A 14796-nucleotide genomic window follows, 5' to 3' on the forward strand; every position below is an offset into this window, starting at 1 on the left:
ATTAGAATGAGCATCACCATTTACCGGGCACTACTTGAGCTCTTGAAAGGCAATCACATATACCTTCACTTCTATACTGCGTGATCGATCTTCAGCTTTCCCTATTCATCGGTGTTGATACTGACGAGCTGAGACTTGCTGGCAATCTTTCCCGCCAACTCCAGCAATGAACTACTTGCCAGGATCTCTAAGATGGGGATTGTGCTCTCCATGGTCTTTGATATCCAGTTGCGTAGTTCGATCGCCACATGGGAGTCGACTCCGTACTCTGAAATTGCGTTGGCAGGGTTCACGCTCTCCCCCGCTATTGTAAGATGAGCAGAAATCCTCTCGATAAGCATTTCGCAAATCAACCCTGTAGCTTCATCTAAAGTCTTCGCAGTTTTTAGGCCCTCGCGCAGAGTTCCAATTGAATTATCAGGTATCCCCATTCCCTTTTGCATGCGGAAACGATGACGGAAATGAGAAAATAGCGGCGCGTCAAAATTCCCAAGGGACTCGCCTTCTTTCCACTGGCCCAGCCCAGTTACTATCTGTGAGACTCCACTTCCATCCCTGGGCTGTAGAATGGCAGCTTCGATAAGAGACATTACGGTCAATGTGTCGGTCCCCTTGAACCCTTGCTTCGCCATTTTCTCTGCTAAATCCCGGTTCTCGGCAAGATAGCCGACGTTTGTGACGGTTCCAAGATCCAAAGATACAGCATGAAGACCGAGGGTGTTCCGGTGTGCTGCGAGTGAGTCCATAAATGTTGATCCGGCTGCATATGCGGCCTGTGTGGCATTTCCGATCACTCCACTGATTGAAGATAGCATAACGAAAAAGTCGAGGTCTCGGGGGAGATTTCGATGTAGATTCCATGTTCCCGCAAGTTTGGGTTGTAAAACAGTATGGTAATCCTCCAAGGTCATGTTCTCAATATGAACGTCCTGTTTGCCGTTGTAAATTAGAAGATGCCAGCCTCTTTGATATGTATATCGAGTCTTACCTTCAATACCATGGCAGCCTGGATAAGTCCCCTGACGGGGGGTACACGCTGAGAAACCTCGAGTATCGTTTTTTGGGTATCTTCCTCATTTGCAACATCACAGATTTGTACAGTGATCCGAACACCTTTTTTTTCAAGCTCTTTGATCGTTTGACGGGAGGATTCAGTGGATAGTCCGCTTCGGCTCACAAATACCAAGTTCATTGCCCCGCGTTCTGCCATCCAAAGAGCCGCTGCACGGCCTATACCCCCAAGTCCGCCTACGAGAAGGTAGGAAGCATCTGCACGGAATAACAACTGCGGGACAGTCGGAAATTTGGTCTTCGACGAATTAGAGATCTTTCTTCGTAGTGTCAATTGGAGACTTTACCTTCACAGTATCTTCGGGGCCAGAAACCACAACAACATGCCTTTCCAGAGGAATTGATCTCAAAGCCTCCGCAATGTTGGCCACATTGTACGTTGCGATTGATGAAGGGCCGTGAAGCCTTCCAGCGCGGAAGAGCTGGAAGACCTTGGACCATATCTGGTCGGCTAGATCGCTTCTGTCTCGTCGAAGCTCGAAAAGATTGAAAGTCGAGTAAGAGATATTCTTTGGACAAGAGGGTACCTCTAATCTGTGGTTCGTAGTGGACGTTTGACTCCGAATCTGGATAAATTGTCCAAACGAGGCAACACAGTTTAAAGCAAGGCGGAAGGTCTGATCATTACCATGCCCACAGTTGATCGCGATGTTCGCCTTCTTGCCTCCATTTAAACTCATAATATTGCTTGTAAAGTGCTCCGTGGCGGAAAAAATTTGAGTTGGTGGAATAGCAAATCTTGATGTCAGGAGCGCGCTTTGTTCTGCGGTAGTAACAGTCGCAAATACCTGTGCACCCCGCATGCAACACATGTCAACGATCGCTTGTCCAACCCAACTGAAGGCATCGAGAATTAGGACTGCATCGTTGCACTCGACTTGTGACAGGCAATGCAAAACGTAGTAAGCCGTACAGTACGCCATAGGTAAGGCTGCGGCTAATTCGAACGGCATCTCATCATCCATCTTCTGAAATGCCGATGCTCGGTCATGATACAAGCTTCTTGCTGTCCCAACTCCAAAGCAAGCGACTCGGTCTCCAACCGAGAAGCCATGTACTCCAGCACCGAGAGCATACACGTTTCCACTGCATTCTAGACCAAGTGTACTTTCCGCTTCTGTGGTTTGATAATGTTCTTGGATGTCTCTCTCGCTTAGTCCAAAAGACTGCACCTCCACCCCAACATATCCAACAGGAATTTCAGTCGTAGTCTGGTCAGGCAAAAAATATGGAGCAGAGAGAGTTCCTGCGATACGTCTTGGTGCGCGGAGAGGCAGCTCCCGCTGTTGGAATGGCTGTTCAATCACAGTCTCTGCCTCGTAAATTGTGTGTATTGTCTGATTAACTTCGGCATTTTCCACAATCCTGGGAATGTATAAATTTCCCCCACGCTCCGCATACTCCATGTCATTATCGAGATTGTTTGGTTGTAGAAATCGGCAATTGATCACGTCATATATCAGTTCTGCGGTACGAGCACCGGACAGAGAATTCCGACCGTCGAGGTCTAGAGTAATTATGCTGCTGACGCCGGTTTCTGAACGTGCCGTTCGTGCAAAGCCGGTGGCCAAGGCGGCTTCTGGGTTCGTGGACTCCATTGCGCCCCCGCGAGTCACCCAAAGTACACCTTCGCTGTAGAGGAAGATATTCTTGAGCTGTTTAAACATCTGCTCATCACATTGCGAAAGTATTGGTATGTGTAAGTTGCTGAGAACTATACAGATACGGTCTTTTGGCTGAGCGTGAGCGATGTCAGTCATTGACATATCGATAGACAGCATCATTAACTGCTTTTGCAAGAACCCAAAGTCAATCTCAGGATGACCGTGTTCACAGATAATCAAGACACCTTTATCTTTTTTCAATGTATTCCTCTTATGTTTGCAGATAGTCAAGGTTCCGGCACCAGAAACGTTAACATCATCGTCAGGTTTAGCGGTAGAAAGCGAAGCTTCATCAAATTTTTGAGACCATTGAGCTTGGTTCGATTCACCGCTGATAACCTCCAGGACATCGCCCTGCTTAAACTTGTATAGAGCATTGAATATAAGGCCTTCTACCGCGTTATGTGGTTTGTGAAGCAGATCAATGTATATCAGATAGCCCGACGGCGTGAGAAGTTGTTTAATCGTAGAAAGAGCCTGTCGAGTGGATGAAATGCCACGTAGCCCATGTGGTACGATAATGATATCGTATCGAGAGTTTAAAAAGCCTTGTTCTGCGAGATCATGTTCAACGTCTAGTTGCTTGCAGGATACCCAACCCGACCAAGATTCCAACTGTTCGGTCGCTTTCTCAACGACAGATTTGTCTGGATGAGTATAGGTGTATTCTGAGCAGCGAGGAATCCCCCCTTTGTCGAGAATTCCTCGCAAGAACAGCTTCGTTGTTTGCCCCATTCCAGCGCCGACCTCGAGAATCGTGATTTCTGGTGCCTTGTAGGTGATCAAGCTCAGATATTCAGTGGCCATCGCAAAAGTTTGTTGGTAGGATGGAATCTCGCAGAATATATCCCAGAGCTGAGGTATCTGGATTGAGCGTAGCGTTGGGACATGCTGATGGATGCCTGAAGCAAGCTGGTCGCCAAGCATGCATAACATTTCTCCAAGAGGCCCCGATGTTCTTATGCCCTCCAGATCGACAAACCTTGGGTAGCTTGCCTCTCGGTAATTTTCATCGTACATTCGAAGTGTCTCTTTCAGATGAGAAAGGTATTTCTGGTCAATATCATCAATCTCTTTCATTTCAGCGCCCTCAGCGTCGTCAATAGCTGCCCTAAGAAAATTCGCGGCACAGGTCTCGAGTTCAAACGGCGGCATATCTATGTTCCCCGATTTTTGAACTTGGTGTAGGATCTTGGATCTCTCCCTGTAGAAAAGGAATTCAGGATCTGGCTTCCACTCAATGTTGTACGCAATATTGTCTGACGTCTCTGTGTATCGTTCGCTTGTAACCTGCTCAAGGCGTTTGCATTGCACTCCGCGCATTAAAATGCTTCCATCAGAACATTGATTCCTGGCGTTTTGGTCCATTACTGCAATGGAGGCAATAACATCTCCCTGAAGTCCTGGAAGAACATGGGTGCAAACGCTGAGAGTATCCCCCGGTAAGCAAGTGATCCCGGAGGATAGTCTCATTTCTTCAATTCTAACCGGGATTGCCGGACCCTGCTCTAGTCCCATGTAGGCTGGTAAAGCCGCAAATATCGTGTGGAAAATACTGTCGAGGGTACAAGGATGAATCATGAATGCGGACGGAAATGCCACCGGCATCAAATTCCCAATTTCTGGAACAGTGATTTCACCAAAACAAGCCCCATCGTCGGTGGCGTGAGCCTCTGTCAGGTTGGCGAAGCAAGCTCCATATTCCAAACCAACAGTGCGGAGCTGATCATAAAGCTCGTTTGTGTCTACCACTGATATGCCGTGAATTTCTGTCTCAGATGGTATTGAAACAAAGCCATCGATTTCCTGTTCTATCATTTCCTCGCTTGTCAAAAGCATCACATCGGCATTATCGCTGCTCTGCACTCCAACCACGCCTGTGCAGTGTAGAGCCCACTTGTTGTCTTGTGTAACGGAGTAGATATAGAAGTTATGCAATTGGTCGAATTCGTCACTTGTTGTCTGCTCAATTTCTCGAAGCGACAGCATTATTTCGACTGGAGCTGTCTCACTTACTACCAGAGCAAATTCCATCGAAATGTCTCTTATAACAACTCCAACAAAGTCTCCGTTCTTTGCAAGCTGAATAGATGCTTCAATGGCCATAGCTATGTAACCTGCTGCCGGATATACGATATTTGACTGAATTTTGTGATCGGCAAGCCACGGCAATTCTGATAATCGAAGATAGTTCCGCCATCTTGGCTCGAAAGGACAGGCCATGTTGTCGCGAACGCCAAGCAAATCAGTCCGAGCATGCATGCGATTTCGAAACATTCTACTCAATCGCGGCTCTGCCCAGTATGATCGTGTATGGCTCCAAGCATACGGGGGTAGGTCGATTAACAACCGTGGCTTTCTGGTATTAGAATTCCCTACAGAACAATTAACCGCGTCAAAATCAATCGGATAACTGAGAGAGGCGAGCAATGCAGTCGCTTTTAATGCTGTTGTAACAGCATGGCTTTTCCGAATCAGGATACTGGCATACGTAATTTGCCCAGCGTTGAGTTTTGGATCGGCTTGGAGGATCTGCTTGACAGGTCCAGACAGTGCTGAGTGTGGACCAATCTCCAAAAGACAATCCACATTGACTTTCTGCGCTGCACCAGCTCGTCTCGTGCGTTTGTTGGTCAGGGTTCCTGCTCCTTTCCTTTTGACGTTTGTCTCAAAGCAAAGGGCTTTGACCGATTCAGCGAAGGAAACTTGACCAAGCAAATTTGATACCCAATATTCTGGACCAAGGCTCTCAATGTGTGCTTCCTTCCCAGTGACTGAGGAAAAGAAGGCTGGTTGCCGAGGTTGGGCACCACGGCCTGGAATTGAAGCCTGGGTACGCGGACTTATCCCAGAAATCAACTCGAGATAGTCCTTGGCGACAAGCTCCATGTGATGAGAGTGATATGCAACATCCACCGCAAGCCTTCGACAGAATACTGGCTTGTCGTGTAGCTTTTGTTCCAATTCATCGATTCCAGCGACTTCGCCGGATACTGTGACACTTGATGGGCTGTTGACGCACGCAACTACCACTTTACCCGACGTGAGACCGTCAAGATAAGGCTGAACGTTGGCTGGATCCATCCCAATTGCCATCATTGCGCCTCTTGCTTTATGTTCAACTGAAACTTGGACTGCAGAAACGCCGCGGTAGTATGCCACAGCCATAGCGTCTTCCATTCTTAGAGCACCTGCTGCGTATGCGGCAGCAATTTCTCCGCTTGAATGTCCTATCACTGAATCTGGAAATATCTTCCAAGCATTCAAAAGGTCAACCAGTGCTATTTGCAATGCCGTGCATATTGTTTGGCTAAGGAGGGGATGATTCAGCTCGGAATCCTCTGCCTGCTTCATGAGCTCCTCTAAATAATTGACATTGTTATTCAGAACATTCGAAAAATTTGGGCAGAACATACCTCGAGCAGTGAACGGTGCTCCGATGTGGCGGAGGTACGCATCAATCTTTGCGATAGAGTCATTGAATACAGGATACGCATCCAGCAATTCTTTTCCCATGCCGACCCATTGAGCACCTTGGCCTGTGAATACAAAGCCAAGCGTGGGTGTTCGATTGCAACTTCTTGGTTTTGTGCTTGAAGAAAGTGCATCTACAAGGCTAGTGACTGAGTCGCCAACCACTGCGTTTTTCCACATGAATCTCGAGCGACGCTCGTTGAGCGTGAATGATAGATCGTGTAGGAAGTCTTGTTCACTTGTTTGCTGCTTATTAAGCAAGTATTTGCGCAGCCTCTGAGATTGATCGAGGCAAGATCGCTCGTCAAACCCAGATAACATAAATACTCTCTTCCGAGTGGGCGGAGAGAACGCATCGGTCGTTTGCAGTGTATCGATCTCCGCCTGTTGATGTCTTCCTTGTGTCTCATGTGAAGATGTGCATCGCATCTGGAGCTCTCTTCGTATTCCATGGGCCATGAGGTATCCCTGTGTATCTTCAATAATAGCATGGGCATTACTTCCCCCATAACCGAAACTATTGACGGAAACTCTACGTGATCTCGTGGTATCCCAGGTTTGGGATTCAGTTTGTACCTAGCATTTTAAGTTTTGAGATAAAAAAAAATTGGTTGTGTGATCGCATACCTTTAATTTCCAGTCATCCAAAGGTATGCGTGGATTCACGTTCTTGAAGTTGCGATTTGGAAAGAACGTGCGGTTCTCCAACATCAATACTGCTTTAATGACCCCAGCCACTCCACTGGCACCTTCAAGGTGGCCAACGTTAGTCTTGACTGATCCTATTCGCAGCGGATCATTTTGTGCACGCTCTGGTCCAAAGACTCGGGATATTGCACCAGTTTCGATAGGATCTCCGGCTTGAGTCCCCGTACCATGAGCCTCCACAAAATCTGTCTCGCTTGGATTAAGCCCAGCGCGTTCGTAGACATCGCGAATCAATGTCTCCTGCGCAGTACCACTAGGTAATGTAATTCCGGGTGTTCGACCATCTTGATTTGTGCCAGTGCCTCGGATCACGGCTCGGGTGGTGTTGCCGTCTCGTAATGCGTGAGATAGCGGCTTGAGGATCAAACATCCAACTGCTTCTCCTCGGGCATATCCATTGGCCCTTTCATCGAAAGTATAGCATCGCCCGTCTGGTGAAAGGAATCTAAGATGATAGGATTAGTGGCAATATCAAATTGTGGGAAATCTGAGATCAGTACTTCATCATGCTCATAGTGGACATGAACTCGTGACTGAGAATGAGGTTGATGCCCGCAGCTATTGCTGTGGAAGCATCGCCGGTACAAAGGCTCTGGCATGCTAAATGTAATGCAACTAAACTGCCAGAGCAGGCTGTATCGACTGTCACGCTTGGACCCTTGAGGTCGAAGAAATAGGAGACCCGATTCGCCATCATCGCACGGGACTGGCCGGCATTGGTGCATTGGTACATAGGCACGCACTCAGGGTCGCGAAGAAGGATATCTGTGTAGTCTGCACAGAAAGATCCAACAAAGCAGGAAGTTTTGCTGCCCATAATCTGAGGTATCGGAATGCCAGCTTGAAGCTGTCAGAGACTATGTGGGACCATGTAATAGTAGCTATTTAGACATACCGTTTTCCAGGCCTTCGTAGGTCACCTCCAAAAGGAGTCTTTGCTGGGGGTCCATGGCCTAATTAAATTAGTGCCCTATCTTTCTGGATAATTCAAACCACAGTACCCACCATTGCTTCATCACTCGTCATGTTGAAGAACGGCGCATCAAACAGTGACAAGTCCTCTTGTATGAAATGACCTCCTTGTACATTAATCTATATGTTTTCAGCATCTTTTTTTTTTCACATTGTAAACAATCGGCACTCACCGTCCCGTGCCGACCATGGTCTGGGTGGTAAAATCCAGCGTTATTCCATCGTTCTCCCGGAATCGGGGACCATGCTTCGCGACCTGTGAGAATCATTTCTGATAATTTTTCAACATTGGTCGCTTCTCCGGGACCCCGAAACCCTATTCCTACGATCGCAATTGGCATGGATTTATCCATCGTCAGGCATGCCAGCTCGTCTGACAGAAATTCATCGTGATGCAGGTATGGCAGGCCGGAGTTGCGAGACTCTCTCGGTGGCCCATCACTGCTGGCTTGCTCCGAAGCTGCTGGCTCTGTCATCGCTTCTCCAGGGTCATTGATCTAGTCGCAATCAGTGGTGGGTACAATTAAGGAATAAGCGAAAGGCGATATTGGGTGGCCTCTGCCGGTTCAAGCAAGTAGTGTCATCCTGAAGGCAGCCGCGAGAGTGGGAGTATTTCGCCGATGAAGCAGTTACCGCCGCCATTAAGGGCAATGGGGTTTGTTTCCCGGTTCATTTTATCCCCACGAGAAAATGAACTTCCTTACTATGAGTCGAAAAGCTCCGGATGATACTAGAAACGGTGGAACGCGAATAAACATCAAGAACGCAGTCATTGGCCTTCAACACCGAATTCACTATTTCAAGCTGTATTCTACCGGCCGCGCAATCAAGTGGCTTTGTCACTGGCTTTGTTACACCGCAATCCCTGCCATTCTACCAGATCCCCAACGCCTGGATGGATAATTTTCGAATCGCAGCCGCCATCACGGCAACATTTGTTCGGTCGTTGGGAATATCATGGCCCTTGCTATGCACGGCAAATGTGGACCGCCGGCGATCACAGATTTGATGCAGAGCTAATGAATAATCAAACAATGGATCCTTGGTGCCCCCGATCGTCACGCTAGGAATTGTGATGTATCCCTCAAGCCCATCTTCCACTACCGGGCGCTCTCCAGGTTCCATCCGAAACGGCGGCAAAGAGTTCACGAAGATGGCACACCGAAACAGCGCAGGCTCGGTCGGGTACAACTTGGCATGATGAATTAAGAACCCTGCAGCCAAAGTACCGCCATGCGAAAACCCTAATATACCATCAAAGGGGCCTTCCATGGCAATAGTCTCGTACAACAAGTCATAGGCTTCGAGGATGTCAGACTCGTCGCTGTCCTCTGGAGAAAATGTCCGGGGGAAGCGATAGTAGCTGTAGTACGGCCCATCGTAGAAGCCACCGATGCCTGGCCCAGGCTCTGAGTCGATATCCCCTTCCAGGAAATGGAATGTGGCCGTGTTATCTCTCTCCAGGTCATTGATTAGCCCGCCTATGTGGTCATGGTGCGTCAGAGATTCCCCATTATCCACATGAACAATCTCATACTCAACTGCGATCGTAGAATCTAGTTATGATTAGCGTTTTAATATCTAGTACCAGTTTCAACACTTTGGCTAACCTTTTGGTTGGTCCCCCACCCATGGAGACACAGCAGGCGCAGGGGCATCTTGGCGTGGCTCGCGAGGTTAGCGTTCTGGAAAAAAAAAAGTGAAAAGGTCACCGACGGCTGGCGAGACGAGAGGCAATAGTCATATCTGCTGTTGGATAGACCCCGTTCCCGCGCTCCTTTTATATACGTCTCAGGCCTAGAGGGTAGCCCATCCCCAAAGATAACGAGACCAGCACAGTTGGATAGAGCAGGTCGGGTTATTCGGTGGCGAGTATGACTGATCTCGCTCTGTGTCGCGATGGTGATGCATAGAATTCCCCGTGATGCACTCCTGTGTTTTATTAAATGTCATTGGTGGGTGTTGTGAGAGTACTCATATCTCTCCTTTGGCGTATTAGCAGAGATATATATTGGTCTAGTCGAGCTTACATACATTCGGAAACTATATAACGTCTAAAGTCAGCCTAAAATATCTGACCGATAGGAGTCGAAGATGAATGTTCGCTCATTGCCACCACCCAAGCCAGTCATGTAAATTAATGGACGAGTATAAAGAAAGAATATATGCAAAATGAATGGATTGAAAACCAACCCTCATTAGATGAAAGTTTTCGCAATCACCGCAAAGTACTACATACGCTCTGCATCATCCTTTTCCCGTGTCCGTTTTCTACCAATCCACTTGACCACCAGTTTTACAGAAGATAAACTGCTTACCAAGCCATCTTGGCCAAGAACCCTTGAGACCAGCGACGGACCGCTGCTTTTCTGCATTCATCCATGCAGAGAAGAGCCATACCTAGCGCCGCGGGAAGGAAATAGTGCTCCACGGGAATCCCTGAAGTACTGAGAACTCTCTGCAGGCTGGGGATGTAGAGCCATATCACTGCAATGGCCAGCGCAAATATAATTGCGGGGAACAAGTACAAATTCTGGGTCTTCTTGTTGAAGGCGGGGGGATGCTGGAAGATGGAGAGGTGCCGAGTACGCACTGCCATGAGGTTGAACCATTGCCTGAGAATTGGTCAGCATTGGATACGTAAATCTAAAAGAATTTCGAGGGTAACAAACATGATGACAAGGTTGGTGAAGTAGATAGAGCTGGCCTCGTTCACTTTAGCGTTGTAGTAGTCAGGGTCCATGCCGGCTGGAATCTCCCCGAACTTGAACCAGAGATCCGAGAAAGGAATGCCGTTACGCTGGAGATACCAATAAGCCATTGTAAATGAGCAGGCAGTTTCGATCATTCCAATAATGGCGTATGAGTGAAACATGAGCTTCCAGTCGACAAGGCGAGTCTTTGTGGGATGACGGGGAGGACGGAAGAGTACGTCTGCCTCGGGAGTTTCATAGGCAAGGGCGATGGCCGCAGCACAGTCAGTGAAACAACTGACATAACTATTAGAATCAAAACCCTCGGCAATTTCGGATAAGAACTTACCAAATGATGATCATCAGGAAGGATGACAAGATTTGAGGAATGCCGAAGATCAAATTGGTGAACACAGGCCAGAATTCAGACCACGAGCCAGCAGGAAGAAGGTAGGCGACTGTTTTCTTGAGGTTGTCGAAGACGACTCGTCCGTAACGAACGGCCTCAACAATTGCAGCAAATGAATCCAACAAGACCATGTCAGCAGCTTCAATAGCGATGTTCGAGCCGCTGGCAAGACTGATTCCAATATCGGCAGCTTTCAGGGCCGGTGCATCATTGACTCCGTCGCCAGTCATACCGACAATTTGTTCCCGGGCCCGGAGCTCGCGCACAATTCGCAACTTTTGATGGGGATTAGTGCGGGAGAACACAATTTCGCGATATTCACAGAGCTGTTCCCACTGGTATTCGTTAAGAGCCATCAGATCGGGACCACTGAGAAGCAGAGCGGACTGAGATGGGTCCGTCTTCTTTTCTCCTGTGCCTGCGAAACGCTCCAGGTTCGATGCATCATGAACGGAGTCAGTAGTGACAATGCCACATTGACGGGCAATGGCCAGCGCGGTGATTCCAAAATCACCAGTGACCTGATTGCTACGATTAGCAAGGGTTCATCATTGAGGTGGATAGCGGACAGACCATGAAGACTCTGATGTGTGCCTGACGCAAAATCCGCATCACTTCAGGAATTTCCAATCTTGTTGGGTCGATAATGCCCACAAGGCCAACCAGTGTAAGATCCGTCTTGGCTTCACCGAGCATCTGGGACTCGCATTCCGCCGATGTGGGATCGGCCAGAATACTATCCCTTGCCAGAACCTTGCGAGCAAGCAAAATAGTCCGTTTGCCCTCCGCGGACCACTGGTCCTTCGTGTGTTTGACTTCTGTGAGAGTGACGGCATTCAAAGGTTTTAATTCACCATCTACACTGAGAACATTGGCGCATCGCTCGATCAAGATATCCGGGGCACCCTTGACGGTCAAAAGACTTCCAAAAAGTTAGCACTCATCTCGTCCACAGAAAATAGTGAACATACATGTCTTCAGCGTTGAAGTCGTTCGATTCAGCTGTTGAAAGCCAAGCCTTCGGGCTGTCGGGGAGGACTGGAGTAAATGCCTTGACCATGAACTTGTTTTTACTGTCAAAGTCCAGACTGAAGAATTTTTTCCATCCTTTTCGAATGTCTGCAACAGAGCCTTGGCTCTCTGAGAATCTCAAAATAGCTTGATCGGTAGCGTCACCATAGATGCGTCGCTCACTGAGTGGAGCTTTTTCTGATGCAGTGTCAAATTCACCAGCGTTGCAGAGACTACCAACGGCCACGAGCTGTTGGACAACAGAAGGAGCCAGACTCGTGGTCGTGACTTCTCCTTCAACAGTTGACGTGGTGGTTTCAACAGCGAAGTCTGTAACAGCCATGCGGTTCTGAGAGAAGAGTTAGAATTGAGGATATGATGGATGACCGCGTTAAGGTCCCTCCGCTTACACGAGTGAGGGTGCCAGTTTTGTCAGTACAGATGACCGTCACCGAGCCTAGGGTCTCGACCGTCTTCAAAGATTTGCAAAGAACATTGTTCTTCTTCATCAGGTTGGCTGTAATCGTCAAGCTACTTGCAACCGCAATGGGAAGACCCTCTGGAATGTATGCAATGGCGACGCTAACACAATCAACGATCAGAGTGGCCACGTTGATATAGTCAGGGTGTTTCTTGTGGAGCCAGCCACCCCTAGGAACATGTCAGTTCTAGTATCTGAGACATGAGGACATCAATGGCACGTACCAAACAGAAGCAAGAATCACAATCCAGGTAACCATAATGATGAAGATCAGGACCACAAAGCGTAAGACTTCCTTTTCAATCGTAGTCAAGCCGGTCTTTGGTTCACCCGCCAGTTTGGCGATTCGCCCGAAAACTGTCGAGTCACCAGTTGCTACGACAATGCCAGTGGCATTACCAGAGACGCAGTGAGTCCCTTGAAGGCCAATACACCGTGTTTCCAGATAGTTATCAGATGTGGAGTCCACACTGCCCTTGACCGAGTTGGATTCACCTTCACGCAGGGTTAGTCTGGGTTCTATGCCGATGGGAGATGGATTCACCAGTAACGATTGATCTATCCACAGTCAAGTCCTGAGATACTTCAACAAATCGCATGTCCGCTGGAATCTTGCCTCCGGATTTCAGGTATACCGTGTCTCCCGGGACAAGCTCCGTGGCAAGGACCTCTACTCGAGACCCATCACGGACCAACAGGCAGGATTCCGGCAGCATTGCAGTGATAGAGGCCATAACACGAGATGAAGACCAGTCTTGCCAAGCATTGAACGAGGCTTGGAGCAGGAACACAGCAATTAAAACAATTCCCAGGGCAAGGTTGGCCACCGATGGAGGTTGTCCCAGTGGTTTCCATGAGAGGAAGACAAGAATGCCGCCGACGAGGAGAATGGATCCAAATCCTTTGAAAAGATACCCGAAGACTTTCCAGAACCAAGGGTTTGGCAGAGGGGAGATCTTGTTTGGGCCGTTTTCCCGGAGACGCTGGTTGGCCGTGCTTTCAGCCAGGCCGCGGGACATGTCCACACCGAGGCGCTTCTGCACTTCTTCGACGGAAATCGTGTGCCAATCCGTGTTTTGCCATTCTGTCGGGGGATGTTAGTGTTTGGTCCTCAATGGTGATATGGGTTCCTTGCTTTCTGCCAACTTGTCCCTCTCCCCTTCACGTTTGGGCTGCTGTTGTTTCTCCCCGTCTTCGATATCAAACGACCTATTTCTCGCGTTACAACCGAGAAATGTCAAGAGAGCCACAGGGCAACGGACACGCTTCGATACTGAATGGGGATAGCCGAGCCCGGTTCAATCTTTCTCTGGCTTCCGCGTCGCTGCAGTTTCAGATCGTCTCGGCCACTGTCCTTCGGCGTCGAACTGACCGACATTGGGGTCACACAATCGCCTGTTTCCTCATCGCTGGCCTTCCAGCGCAGGGATAATCCCAACGGAGGCATTTTGGAGAGAAAGGTGAAGAGAACGGACCGATCGTTTGAATTTCAGACAGAGTCTAGGAACAGTGCAGAACAAAGGGAAGAAGTATATGCCCTGCAGGAACAGAGGGATTTTATACATTACCCTTTTTCCCTTCATCTTCTATTCCCTCATCAGAAGCTCCCTGATCCGGTTGCAATTCCCTTACAGGTCTCTGCTGCGGTATTAATTTGCCATGGCCCCGTTTCTGGTGGCTGCCGTGAGATATTTGGCAATCCCCAATGGCATCCAATTCTAGGTTTCTTAGATCAGACTTAGCACGCACGGCCCATACTTTAACCCGTAGCAGTGTCTAGCCATGCTTCCAACTGACACAGCAGGTAGTCAGTCAACATTGAGACACGTCGAGAAGAAATAATTAATGGTCCAAGTAGGGCTCATTACCTTTGGATCCGTAAACTTCGGTCACTCTGATGTGTTGATTGGGAGAAAACAACTCTAATGTGCGCGCAACAATATCATTCGCTAGTATATATCGCTCTTGCCGAAAGCATTGACCGACTTCAATTCGCCTCGCTCCGCGCTCGCACCTTCGCTATTCCCGCACTAGGCGTCGTTGCCTGCAGCAGCCGATACTGTCGATGAAACTTCGATTCGGCTTCCCGTTTGGGGGAGGGGGGGTGGAATAGCAACGGTCAACGGTGGCTTGGTCGCAATGCCGAAATCCCCACACTCCAGTGGCTCACAAGTCGCTCGTACAATATTCTTCCGACAGAGCCTTGCTCAGATCAGCGCACTGAAATGAAAAATACAAGAACGGAAAATTGCTCCCACATCCTAAAATCCCTCACTTCCCCCCTGGATTTACCCGATTCGCGGTTTAAGACTT

General features: G+C 48.5%; 3 protein-coding genes across 3 annotated transcripts; all 3 read right to left on the reverse strand.

Annotated features, from left to right (window-relative positions):
- Positions 1-101: 101 nt before the first annotated feature.
- Positions 102-1000, reverse strand: PFLUO_LOCUS9573 (uncharacterized protein; the record flags this gene model as incomplete). The annotated part of the gene is made up of 2 exons (XM_073787415.1): positions 102-929; positions 989-1000. The coding sequence occupies 2 exons, from the start codon at positions 998-1000 to the stop codon at positions 102-104; spliced, it is 840 nt and encodes a 279-aa protein (XP_073643573.1).
- A 7762-nt stretch (positions 1001-8762) lies between these two features.
- Positions 8763-9547, reverse strand: PFLUO_LOCUS9574 (uncharacterized protein; the record flags this gene model as incomplete). Its single annotated transcript, XM_073787416.1, has 2 exons — positions 8763-9445; positions 9478-9547. 2 exons carry the CDS (start codon positions 9545-9547, stop codon positions 8763-8765), a joined length of 753 nt encoding a protein of 250 aa, XP_073643574.1.
- Positions 9548-10203: 656 nt separating this feature from the next.
- PFLUO_LOCUS9575 (uncharacterized protein) lies at positions 10204-13930 on the reverse strand (the record flags this gene model as incomplete). Its single annotated transcript, XM_073787417.1, has 10 exons — positions 10204-10504; positions 10562-10879; positions 10932-11512; positions 11565-11913; positions 11963-12351; positions 12413-12653; positions 12708-12978; positions 13028-13567; positions 13649-13692; positions 13746-13930. 10 exons carry the CDS (start codon positions 13928-13930, stop codon positions 10204-10206), a joined length of 3219 nt encoding a protein of 1072 aa, XP_073643575.1.
- Positions 13931-14796: the final 866 nt, after the last annotated feature.

This window comes from Penicillium psychrofluorescens (genome assembly GCF_964197705.1).
Source record: "Penicillium psychrofluorescens genome assembly, chromosome: 6".
NCBI lineage: Eukaryota > Fungi > Ascomycota > Eurotiomycetes > Eurotiales > Aspergillaceae > Penicillium > Penicillium psychrofluorescens.